Genomic DNA, 13,722 nt, shown 5'->3' with positions numbered 1-13,722 from the left:
GTGATATTCTAAGAATATTAGGGGTCCTCATGCAGTTCTGAGCAGCAAATGGACCACTTACCTGCTTGTTTATCATGCAGTACAAGCCTCTGCATGTGCTGCCACAGCTATAGCACATAAGGCTGGGCTGTTACTGTACAGACTAGATAGATATGGGTGAGCTCCAAGCTTGCTTCAAATTAACTCAGAAATCTTACACAGGCAAAACAAGCAAACAAACAAAAAACACCCTTGAAGATTTGAGATTATTTTTCTGAGCCTGTCTTGAGGCCCAGAAAAATTACCCTCTTTTCAGACTCTTAATTTTACTCCACTGAATGTAATGGAGCAATGTTGTTCCATTGCCTTCAAAGTAAAGAAGAATAAAGAGTCTGCAAGGGCAAAAACCAAAGGCAAGGAAGCGTATCCCCTGGGGAGGACCTGCATGTAAATGATGAAAATTAACACTATGCATCCTGCCATGTATACACTACAGATGCTGAGGAGTATTTTGAACTGTGATTGTATGTTATCAGACAATTATAGTTTTCTAACGTATCTTTAACCAAAAGACCAAACAGAAACTTGACTTTTAAATCAGTAAAGAATGAGGCTACTGCACAGCAAATAGATGCAGCTCACACTGTATAACCATTGGCAACATCTGAACAGGAGTAAGAGATGCTGGTAGTGATCTTTGGTATGAATAGTAGGGTGCTACAGGCATGCCCCTATTTTCATCTGTAAGAAGTTGGAGGTTATGTGAATTATAGCTTTCCCTTTGTAATGATTTTGCTTTGTGTTTATTTATGAACCCACTATACCTGCCCACCTACATTAGGAATGGTATTTGAAACAACATTTCTTGAAGTTCTGGCTCTTGTCTTTTTTCTTTTTTCAACCCTTTAAACCAGATATTCTAAATCATTTCCATAAGTATCATGTAGTTTTTAACTCTGCTCCCAAGACTTGCATGGATAGAAATCTAACAAAAAACATTTAGGGCTGAATAGTGAAACCTTGCAATTGTTACACTTTTATTATTATGTTTTATTTATTCAGATTTATACCTCATCCTTCAAAAATATTTCCCAGGGCAATTAAGAAATAAAAACAGAGATGCTTCTCTATGTTGTTCAATTAAAGTAGCTTGTAATGCTTGGAAATAAAAGAAAGCTTTAGAATGATTAAACTTCTTTTTATTATGTTACAGAAGATGAGAAATCAATAACTGGTCATGAATGAGTTATGCAGGCCAATGACACAATGAACCAAACTTTATAACTACATATGATACTGTCAAGACCACCGGCTTCACTGGCGCCAGTAATAATTATGGCTGATCACCTCTAATTCCAAGCTGCTTCACTTGATAAAGCTGTCACTTTCAGCGGCCGCACAGTATTGGTATCAAGTGAGCTCGCCTGATCCACAGAAAGCAACATGCCCTCCTTTATTTCTCTTCTTCTTGCCCTGCATGTAGCCACAGATATTAGACCCCAGAGATAGCAACAATTAATAACTGAAACAAAACTGCCTGCAAATATCAGCGGAAAAATGTTTTCTTAAAATTTAGTGATAGCTATGCCCATTGACCTGGGAAAAAGTGATTTGTTTTGTAGAATATTTATTCTTTCTTTATATAGATACATATTTAAGGCAGTGAGTGCCCCCAGATTCCGACTGTTAAAGCAGCAGCTGCTACAATTTGCATAATGGCAGCATCTTGGAAAAGGGCCTCGGTTAAAAACAATGGCAACCACACTGTGTGCTTTCACATTTTTTCCTGCATTATGCAACAACCAATAGTGTGGTGGCAAATTCAGAAGTGCAGGGTCCCTTCATGATAGTCACGCCATACCCTTTCACAGCCACACCTCATTTTCCACTTTCGCTTATCTCCCTTCCTCTCCGTCATCTCACAAGTCCACACTTCACTATAACGGATGTCCCTAAGAGCCAATCAGCATGAAAGGGAAGGCTCTGTGTGAGCTACTGAGAAGAGTCTTCTCATAGGAATGTAGGAAGCTGCCATACTGAGTTAGATCATTGGTCTATCTAGCACAGTATTGTCTCCACTGACTGGCAGAGCGTCTCCAGGGTTTTAGGCAGGAGTCTCTCCAGCCCTACCTGGAGATGCCAGGGATTGAACCTGGGACCTTCTGCATGCAAGACAGATGGTCTGCCACTGAGCTACAGTCCTTCCCCTTCTCTGTGGCTGGCTCACCTAATTTCACTCTGGCTCCAATGAGCACAAAAGATCAAGGACTCTTCTCAGTGCCTAATACATGCCCTTTTCATGCTGATGGGTTTATACATAGGGACCTGGCCAGGGACCTGCTCCCCAAAAAGTAAGGGGTCTATAATCTCCCTGCAACCCCGGACAACTACACGCCTGGTTACAACTGGTGATGTTGCAGTTAATTTCTCACACACTTCCCAATCAGATATTAACCTCCCATAATTTCTGAGTCCCCCCTTTAATCTCCCATAATTTCTGAGTTCCCACAATCACTGTTATGAAAAGCTAAAATCAAGTGGTACATTGTTGATAGGTAAGCTCTGGCCAAGCCCTCCCACTTTATTAAACATTATTAGACACTGCAAGCGTGCACAATTGTGTCTGCTTCAGAAACAATTATTTGGGGGCTGGGGGTCTATCTTTTTTGTTTTTCTTTCTGGTGCCTTCACATTTCCAGAAGATAAAAAATCTCTTAATTCTTGCAGCAGCAGCTGATACCAGACATAGGAACGTTTCAACAAAAAATCCCTCCCTTTTTGTTTTACACTAGTGCTGCATCCGCTTCCAAATCAGTGCAAGTGGTTTAGTGTGTGTTGAGAATCCAGAATGATTAACAACAACAACAAAAAGATGGCCACAATAGAAGCACAGTGCTTAAAAAAAAAAAGGTAATGAAGAGGCAGGAAACAGAGAGAGGCATCATTCCTCTGTCCTCTGTGTCATCAGGGGCCATGTCCATCAACTCCTCACCTGTGGTGTAATTATGATATGTTGAAAAAATTGCTAAAATGCAGAGGTTGAAAAAAGCAGGAAGAGGAATAACATCATCATCAGCATCATTTTTATTAGTGGAATGCCAGCTATGAAATGTTTGGAAGAAATGTTGTCTGGATTCTCAGCAACAAATGAGTGAATGGGCAGCTGATGTATCTGTAGGGAAGCCCCAGCTGGAAGCGGCCATTCTCAAAAGCAGAACTTCCTTACCAGAGTTACTAGCCAACAGGCCTTGTGCCTTACTGTCTGTGACCCTCACTTGGAAGCCACCATTCCATATGTACTGAGTCTTTGGCTTGGCTGGTTTTAAAAAACAACAAGACACTTCGATTAAAGGCTTCTTGACAGGTATGCCTGGGCTCATTTCCCTATAAGCCCAATCATATTTCAAATAGTTTTTCCTCTCCTGTTCCTACTTGTTTCATTTGGTCTTTCCATAGTTGCTTTCTTCATAGTTGCTCCCCCCTTTCTTTCTTGAGGTCTTAAAATTGTGCGGCAGTGTGTCACTGTGAGTGTGTGAGAGCGAGCGTGCATGTAGCATCTTCTGAGGAAAAAACCATTCAATTTCCGACAGCCCCGTTCCCGGGGCTTGACTCTGATCTCGCCCAGGCAGCTGCGCGGGCCATTCTGAGGCGGCACTGTTTCTTTCTCTGTTTACCCGTTTCCAATGGCAATTGCACCACCAAGTCTCTGTGCGTCTGGAACTTCGCCTGGGGCTGTTTTGGTTACACTGAAGTTTTTGCTTCAGCTCTGCCAGATTTAAATGGTGACTTCACTAGCACCGAGCTAAAAAGGAGAAGGGGAGGAGGGAAGCAGCGTAGAGAGAAGAGGGAGCAAGCGAGCTAGGGAGAGAGAGGGTCAGAGCATTACATCATCATTTGGACTGGAATCAAATGGGAAGGATATGACTCACTCGGGCTAGTTAAGCTTTGGCTCAGGTTCTCAATACGCTCATTCCAGGGCTCTCATGTTCTGCACCTCAGCAGGGAATTCAGACCCAGTGATGTCCATGAGGTTTGTTTTTAATTTTCCTTTTCTGATTGCTCTCGCACTGTTATCACTACTACTACTACTACTACCACCAGCAGCAGCCGACCAACCACCTCTTCCTTTTTGCCTATTGATTCATTTCCTCTTTGAGTATATTCTCTCTTCTCCCCCCCCCCGCCTCTCCGCCCCTCCGCCCCCTTCCTTCTCTGCACTTGGATTGAGTTTGCTTTCTGTTACAAACATCCTTTAGCGTTGTTGAGCAGAACCAGGACTTTCCAGCACCGATTTGCATCGATCAAGAACCAGCAAACTTTCGAGCGAAGTTTCTTTCGAGACTCCTTCCCTCCCGCTCTGCGTTGCTCTTTGGTTCATAATCAGAGGAGACAGGGAGAGAGTTAAACTGCAGAGGCCAATCATTGGAATGGTGATGTAATGTTGGAGCTGCAGGGTAGTTAAGTAATGTGAGATCTAGGGGGTCAGGGTTGCAAAGCATTTACCTGCTCTCAAGGGGGTTTAAGTTTATTATCAGTTGCAGTGACTGCAACTGGCTTCAGACAGCAACCTCTAATTATTCACAGACTGCCCTTTTTTATCTTTTATTATTCAATGTAAAACTATAGTATAGTGTTTTCCTTTTTCTTTTTAAAAAATCCCAACCTGATATTATCACAGCTGCAAATTATTTTCTGCTAGAATACACATATACACAGAGGTTTGAAACTGGGTTTCGAAAAAGGGAGGGGGTAGCTTTTGAAATGGGACTGGTCAATTTGAGATCAGTTAACTGCTGTCTAATAGAGCACATAAAAGGTTTCCCTGGTAAAGATATGCTTTCTAGGATATAAATCATTTAGGAATGTGATTTGTGTGGTGTGTCCCAAAGGTGCCACTCGGGGTTTGAAGCTAATGCTTTGCCAATACAGTTCTGCAAGCCTTGCAACCATTTATTTATGTCACTGGGATAACTTACAATGAAGTGGTTTCAGGATTGTGGCTCCTGTGTGTTTGTTTTCTTTCTGTTGCAGAGAGTCGCTGAAATTTGTACCTCTCTCCCAAAAGCTCTTAAGAAGAAAGCTAAAGAGTTGTCACATGCACTGCATTTCTGGGGCATTGGGACAGGGTGTTTGGAATTCTTGACTAAAACTTGCTGTGCCAAAGCCTATATACTTTTAAAAAAATTATACATATTGGGAATCTTTACACAGAAATACCTTATGTCCGTTTTCCATTCTATATTGTTTTCTGTGCTTTGCCAGAATTTGAAATCTCATGTTTATCCTCCCCTTGCTGACCCAGGATCTGTAAAAAATGACAGTGAAAGAGGGTGAGTCTTTGAGTCTAGTATGAATTAGCAGCAAGCAGCACAGAGGTAATCAAACTCTCTACATGGCTTGTTGGTGTCAGGTGTGCTGAATCAGCATATATGATATTGTGAAAACCCATTCATGTGGAAGCATCTTACACCTTATGTTACACCTTATGTTGAAGTTCTTTAAAACAAAACAGTTTGATAACAATATGTTAGAATGTTAGAAACTGGCAAATCCTAAGGGCTAGAAACATTGTTTTGATCCTTAGCTTTTATGCAAAGTTAGTAGGATCCATATTAGATATCAGACTTTGTGGCCACAGAGAGAGATTGATCGATACCCTCACTTTGGGTGGATTTGTGTCATATGCTTATTCAAATACAACTTACCTTTTCTCATTGTTCCATACTAGAGTGCACTTTTATTGTAATAAATAACAGGGACAGTGCGACTGGGGGCTGGCATCTTTGGGCAGCTGCTGAGCCTATTACTGAGTAGGGGCCACTGGATCTGCTCCTCCTCTTTCCATTTGTTGTTGATGCCTTTGTGTAGTGAAAGGAACAAAGGGAAGGACTAGTCATTTACAGATGCCTTGTCCTTTTCCTCTGGGAAAAGATTGGGCTGAGGAGGAGGGGCAACTGAATGGCCAGAAGCACCAGTGGCTAGGAGAAGAAGGTGGGTGCACATTGAGGGCTCCACCGAGAGAATCTTGCCTAAGTTTTTTCCCAAAAGTGCAAGTACCTCACAGACTCAAACACTCTTCTCCTCTGCCCTTTCATGCAGCCATTCCTTCCTTTGCAATTTCAGAGCCAACTATGGATGGTGGCAAACTCCTCTTACACCATGGGTGGTATTCAATGCTAGTCGCACTGAAGGCCCATTGAAGTCAATGGACATAACTAACCTAGGTTCATTAATTTCAATGGGTCTATTCTGAATAGGACTTAGTTGAATATAACTCCATAGTTTAAAGTGGATTTACAAAATGTGGTTATGGCTAACTTAAGGGTTAATGCTAACATTGACAGCAATATAACAATAACCATTGTCAGCCCCAAAACAGAAAGGGATGGAGGGATGGTCACACAGGTGGGAGGAACCTTTCAGCCACTAGAATGCTCCTGAATGACACAACATGTTTGGCATATCTGTATCTGGATTTAATGGTAGGATTGATAAACTGTTTTCTTGTACAATGGAAAGATTCTCCATAAACAGCACTCCTAATGGATTAATGGAGCATTTAATTTGCCACAAGTAGAGAGCAGTGGCCAAGATGTGTCATGTGTCATGCCACAGGCACTTGTGCAAGAAACAAGTTTATAAAAACATTCCTATATATTTCATGTAAGTGAAGTCCACAGTACACTACATCAGCAGTGATAAAAGTCCAGGATCATCAACAAATACAAAAATTGTTCCGTATAAGTAACAATCTTAGGGATTGGATTGTTCATATGTTATTTTTGAGTTGTTCTTTTTTCTTGGGAGTTGGCTGCTTTCATTTGGTGGGCTAGGATTTCAGGCACGACCATGTCTCCAAAGTACCCAAGACTGCAAAAGTTGTGGTGACTGATGCTCATGAATGCCAGGTTCACCTGCTGCAACATCAGTTGCTCTTGTGGATGAGGAAGGTGGCTAAAAATGGCCCATAGCATTGTTTTCAGATCACAACCCACAGATGATACCTGTCTTTTCAACAGTTTCACAGTAGCAGAAGAAGATACAACTGTGGTTTGTTCCATCTCACACATTATCTTCTTTTATCCCCCTTTGCTTCTCATTCTGGGGCAATACAGGAGTCTGTTCATGTGGAAGAAAGTTTTGGAGAAGCATGTGCTGAGCTATGGTCATTCAGCTAGTTTCCTAAAACCTAGTTGAAATATATGGGAACTACTCTAGAGCACGTTAGTGAGGATGTTTAAGCCCCTTCCTTCTTATTGTGCATTCAGGATTATTTGTGTTCACTGTGGTATCAGGGCAGGTACACACAATCCTGCTTTCAATACTGTTTGTGCCTGCAAACATTTTGGGGTGGGCATACTAACATTGGAGAAGCATCCCAGAACAACTAATAAAGCAGACTGATGTGTGGACTGTCCAGTATAAATCCACCTCTAATGCACAATTATCACATGAATGACTTGCTGCAGAATACACCCACAAAAACACACAAACACCAGTCTGGAGTGGCATTTGGTGCGCAACAAACGCCATATTTCCTTGCTCTGCAACTTTATCAGTCTGGAGGAGCACAGATGGGGCCCTGCTAAGAGTACTGCGTGTCCCAGAGGTGTGTTTGGTATGTACTAGAAACTGGGCTTTTAGTGTTGTACTGCAGCCCTCTTGAATGAATTTCTAACTGAAATTAAACAAGCACTTAGTGTTTTGTTACATTTTTGGTTAAGAAGGCTTTCCCTAAAGTGTGACCCAGTTATTTTATGGAATAATAATTATAGAAATTGTTTTTGCCTTAGTTTACTGAGTTCATAATCCTTAGTATTTTATTGTATAAAACTTGGTAAGTTTTGATTGTGAATCAGTTTATAAAGCTGTGAATAAATAAATAAAATAAAATAAACCTTTTTGAAAGCCAGTTTAGTGTAATTGTGTCAGGCTAGGGCCACATCCACACCAGACATGTATTCCACTTTCAACAGTCATGGCTTCACCCAAAGAATTGCTGGTCTCCTACTGGGAGGAAGGGTGGGATATAAATCAAATATATAAATAAATAAATAAAAAGAATCCTGGGAAGCGTAGTTTGTGAAGATGTTAAGAGTTGTTAGGAGACCATTCCCCTCACAGAGCTCCAGTTCCCAGAATTCTCTGGGCAGAGGGGCTGACGGTTAAACCACTCTGGCTATTGGAGCTTTGTCAGGGGAATAGGAATGAAACAGGCTGGATGTCGGCTTGAGTTCAAGTGGCGAAAGACATTCTGTGAGGCTGATCAGGCACGAGTAAAACATCATAACCATACCTACTGTGTGGCGGTGAGGGTGGTGAAGAAGGCCCACTTCTCTGCCACCATCACATCCTCAAGTAGTCATCCAGTGGTGCTTTTCCATATTGTCAGGGGTCTGTTGACATCAACTCCAGGAAACTGAGTTTTAGACCCTTCAGAGGCCTACTGTGAATTGTTTACAAGGCACTTTGAGGGTAAAGTTGCTCGCCTCCGTAGCAATCTTGATGCACCATCCACATCTCCTGTAGCCCCAGTGAGGTGTCCAGTGCAATGTCTGCTGTAACTTCTTGGGATCGGTTTCAGTTATGTGACCTGATGATGTAGACAAGATGCTTGCAACGATGTGGCCAGCAACATGTCCTCTCAACCCTTGCCCTTCTTGGCTTATTAAAGCTTGCCAAGGGGGTATGATTAAGTGGATCCAGGTTATGGTCAAGGCATCATTGTGGAAGGGGGTGATCCCAGCTGTCCTGAAAGAGGCAGTGATCCGACCACTCCTGAAAAAGCCCACCCTGGACCCGTTGGTTTGTGACAACTACCGCCCGGTTGCAAATACTCCCTTTTAGGGAAGGTGATTGAGAGGGTTGTGGCACAGCAATTGCAAGTACTCTTTGATTAAACAGATTATCTTGACCCATTCCAATCTTCAGACATACGGGACTGAATTGGCCTTGGTCGCCCTGATGGATGACCTTTATTGTAAGACAGACAGAGGGAGTGTGACCCTGTTATTCTTACTTGACCTTTCCGTGGCTTTTGATACCATTGACCATGGTATCCTGGGCCGACCTGGTGAGATGGATACTGGAGACACTGTTTTACAGTGGTTCCGATCCTATCTCCAAGGTCGTTTTCAGAGAATAACATTGGGTGGTTGTCTTTCGGATCCCTGGCAGTTGTGCTATGGGTTGTCACAGGGTACCATCTTGTTCCCCATGCTGTTTAACGTCTATATGAAGCCCTTGGGAGCAGTCATTAAGAGATTTGGGGCAAGATGTCAGCAGTACACTGATGATACCCAGCTCTATTTCTCTGTAACGTCTGAATCGGGAGAGGCCGTGCAAGCCCTAGACTCATGTCTGGACTCGGTAGTGGTCTGGATGAAGGCCAATAAACTGAACCTGAATCCTAGCAAGACGGAAGCATTGTGGGTTGGTGGTTACCAAGTTGGGATAATTAGCCAATTGCCTGCTTTGGATGGGGTTGTACTCCCTCTGAAGGAGCAGGTTCATAGTCTAGGGGTGCTCTTGGATCCATCTTTGTCACTAGAGGCCCAGGTGATCTCCATGGCAAGGTGTGCCTTTTACCAGCTTCAGCTGATAAGACAGCTGCTGTCGTTTCTGGACTGGGATAACCTGACCGCTGTTGACCATGCACTTGTAACCTCCTGGCTGGATTACTATAATGCGCTCTATGTGGAGCTGCCTTTGAGGTTGGTCCAGATGCTGCAGGTGGTGCAAAATGCGGCAGCGCAACTGCTCACTGGGGCAGGGCATCGCCAACATGTCACCCTGCTGCTAAAAGAATTGCCCTGCCTCTCCATTAGCTACTGGGCCAAATTCATGGTTCTAGTTTTGGGGTGCAAAGCCATATACAGTAGTAGCACCTACCCTGTGGAATTTCCTCCCCTTAAATATTAGACAGGCACCATCTCTGTTATATTTTCGGTGCTTACGGAAGAACGTCCCCTTTCAACACACATTTTAAGTAGAGACCTTATTCCAGTCTGCATCTGTGTTGGAATTGCTTGTTAAGGTGTGTTTAAAGCTTTTTTAAAAAGATGTTTTAAAATATGTTTTGTTTTAATATATTTTAAAGTTTGTTTTTAAGATGCTTTAAAGTGTTTTTATTTGCTGCCCTGAGCTCCTACTGAGAGGAAGGGTGGGATATAAATGTAATAAATAAATAAAATGTTGGTCCTATTCTCAACAAATGAGCTTGCCTGTCTTGGTATTTTCTCATCAATATGAAGTGGGATGGAATACATTCAAATTCAGATGTTGTAGAGGAAGAACGCTGTGAATCTGCTCCTCTTGGCACTGACAGTATTTATCCTGCCGCTTAGCAGTTCCTTCCAATTCCTGACCAAATGTCAGGGGATCCCAGAGATGGCCCATGACATTTTGTATCCTCTATTGCTCCTTCTTGTTGCTTCTTTTTAGATTTCCTAAGAGACATTTACTTACTGCATTTTATTGTCTTGGAAGGAAGGTGGGCAGGAGAAACCATTCTTTATCTTGGCAAAAATTCTAAAGGCTTGTTGGGTGGAGAGGATTGTTCTATTTACCCACTTTCTACACTCTGACCAACCAGACAGGAAAAAAAAGGTGGGGGGACAACACCAAAGATTTTCCTTTCTTGCCTTGAACTTTATGTCACCTACTCCAAAGTTTCTGAAAAGTTATTTCATTCAGTTTTCTATAGTCCAACAGATTAAGGGGGGAAATGTGCTTTCCCTCCAATTGCCACTATATTTAAATGTCAACCAACAGGGTCTAAATTATGCAACGTGTGTTTCTCTTTTCTGACTCTTTACACAAGATGTACCATGTCAAAAGATTATAAAGAGAGTCCTGCTAGATCAGATTGAAAGTCAATCTAATCAAGCATTTTCTTTCCTGCACTGGCCAACCAGATGCTTCTAAAAGGCCCACAAGCAGAACCTGAATTCAATCACTTTCTCCCTGCTGTCACAGAAACTCCCCAGAAACTGTGTCTTTGAACATGGAGGCTCTTATTTAATCGTTATGTCTAATAATCTCTATGCATTTGTCTAACTCTCATTCAAAGTCACACACAATCTGTGACCATCATGAGCACATTGTGAATATAAGCAGTGTTCTTGTTGGATCAGACCAAAGATGTATATAGTCCACCATCCTGTTTTCCACAGTGGCCAACTCGATAGGAACATGGTCCATCTAGCTCAATATTTCCACAATGACTGGCAGTAGTTCTCTGGAGTTTCAGAGCACATTTTCAGCCCTACCTTGAGATGCTGGGAATTGCACTGGGGCCTTCTTCATGCAAAGCAAATGCTCTACCATAGAATGATGGTGCTATGAGGAGCCTGAAAGGAGGACATGAGAGCAATAGCATGCTCACATGGCTCATTTAGCAGTGAATTCCATAGATTATTCATGTCATGTGAAAAAGTACATTGATGTGTTTGTCCTGAACTTATTGTCAATCCATTTTTATTGATCCCAAGTTCTAATATTGTGGGAAAGAAAGGGAAGAGTTCACTTTCTCCACACCATGCATAATTTTATAGGCACTTATGTTCCATGTTCTCTCTCTCTTTTTTTTTTTTATAGAATAGGCTCTTTGACCCCTTAATAATTATGATTGCTCTTTTCTGCACATTTTCCAGCTCCGCAATATTGTTTTTGAGATGCAATGACCAGACCTGGGCACAATACTCTATTACAAATGTAGCTGTGCCACACACTCATTTAAGGCATTGCATTAATGACTTACTTATTTTCAGACTTTTTCCTAATAATCCCTTACAATGCATTTGTCTGTTTCACTGCCATCACACACAAATTGGACTTTTTTGTTGAGTTGTCCACCATGTCCTAAAGATCTCTTTCCTGGTCAGTCAGTCACTGACAGTATATGTGTGACATTACGATTCGTTTTGCCCCGACACACATCATTGTACTGAATTTCAACTGCTGCTTTGCTGTTTAGTCAATTGCTGTTCATTTAACTTAGAGAGGTCCTTTAGCAGCTCTTCACAGTCTCATTGGGTGCTATACCTTTTCTGACTTGTCCACTTTTCTAACTCCAAAAAAATTATGAACAAGTTTAATAGCACGTTGCCAATACAGATCCTTGGAGACCTCAAAAGTGCTTTCTTTCATTGTGACAACTGTCTTGTTACTCCTACCTTTGTTGCTTTTAACTAGTCTAATCTATAAAAGGTCCTGTGATCTTAATCAGTTACTGCTAAGCTTATCTAGAGCCTTTGCCAAAGTACTTTGCCCCATTAAAATATAATGTTCTTTATGCTGAAGTATATTAAAGTCACAATGAACCAAACGTGCTATAACAACCTGCAGAAGGTGATCAGGCCTGGACCTTGTGAAAGCCTAGCCTTTAAAGCATTGATAATGACTTGGTGTTCTAGACTCCCACAATGGAAAACAGCTGTCCAATTTACACATTGGCCCGAATCTGCAGATAGGGCAGCACTCATGCTATAGTGTCAAATAGATCATTGGTGCTGTGATCTCTGACACTGCTTATACCCTATTGGGAATGAAACAGAGATTGACAATTATCAGCACTATCAGAACTGCTTATGCTGGTCCTAGGGGATATGCATGTGTGAACCAAGTTCAGTAAGAATCATTATGTGAACACTTTCAGGTACTGTATGGGTTCTTACGCCTATGGCTATACTACCCTGAACACGTATGATCTCGGAAGCTAAGCAGGGTCAGGTCTGGTTAGTACTTGGATGGGAGACCGCCTGGGATTACCGGGTGTTGTAGACTTAGAGGAAGGCAATGATAAACCACCTCTGAATACCTCTTACCATGAAAACCCTATGAATATATCCCAAAAAGATTCATAGAGTCACCATAAGTTGTAATCAACTTGAAGGCGTATAACAATAACAATGGCTTCTTACACACACACACACACTTTTGTAAGCAGAGAAGATGCCCAGCAAGATAATCTGCACATTAGAGCATGCATCCACTTTGGGTTTCTATTGCTGGGATAGAGTAGTAGTATTACAGGATTCCTGAATAAACAGTACATGTATGCTTTTTTATTTTATTTAATATTTTTATGCCACTTTCCCAACAACATTGAATTCAAACCAGCTCACAATATCAACAATAGCATTACAAATCAGCAAACATTTCTAGTAATATAATCACATCAGTAGCATATAAATAATAGCATATAAATAAATTGTCCATATAGCATATAAATAGCATATAAATAAAGCAAAATGAACAATTCAATAAACAAGTCATGCTATTCAATACACACTCACATTACTTCAAAAACATCAGAAATCGCCCAGTAGCAGCAGCCATTTCTGACTTTTATATCATACATATACAGATAACTCATTTTAGGTGTTGGTTTCTTAAAAGAATTGTGGAAGAAAACCTTCCAGGTTTAAGAAGAACCTTGATATGACCTCCTACCAACAATTTCAAAAACAGAGTGGGCCATCTCATACTGATGTATAAAATCACACATCAAAGTGTCAATGGATAGCGCACACTGGATGTGCACATACAGAATCTGTACATAACAGATATTCTGTAGTATCTTCCAGATGAAAATATGAACCAAGTGTCCCAGCTACTAGTTCTATTTAGGCTTTCATTGCAGTATTGTGACCACCTTTGCTGTTGTTGAAACCACTGAAAAATAGATTCTTTAAACTTCTGTTTCAAGACACTTAGTGAAGTTCAACCCTGAAAATTTCT

General features: G+C 41.5%; 1 protein-coding gene across 23 annotated transcripts in view; it reads left to right on the top strand.

Moving 5' to 3' along the window:
• CREB5 (cAMP responsive element binding protein 5) overlaps positions 1-13,722 on the top strand; it is a 400,244-nt gene that overhangs the window by 251,349 nt on the left and 135,173 nt on the right. Inside the window, exon 1 of one of the 23 annotated variants that reach the window (XM_061585931.1) lies at positions 3,822-4,009. The exons of the other annotated variants lie outside the window; for them this stretch is intronic. Within the exon in view, the coding sequence (XP_061441915.1) occupies positions 3,963-4,009 (47 nt within the window). The 5' untranslated portion in view covers positions 3,822-3,962. Of the gene's footprint in view, positions 1-3,821; positions 4,010-13,722 lie in introns of those variants that run through there. 23 annotated transcript variants of the gene reach the window in all.

This window comes from Rhineura floridana, chromosome 10 (genome assembly GCF_030035675.1).
Source record: "Rhineura floridana isolate rRhiFlo1 chromosome 10, rRhiFlo1.hap2, whole genome shotgun sequence".
NCBI lineage: Eukaryota > Metazoa > Chordata > Lepidosauria > Squamata > Rhineuridae > Rhineura > Rhineura floridana.
The sequence above is the reverse complement of the archived record's forward strand: the minus strand, read 5'-3'. Positions and strand labels throughout refer to the sequence as shown.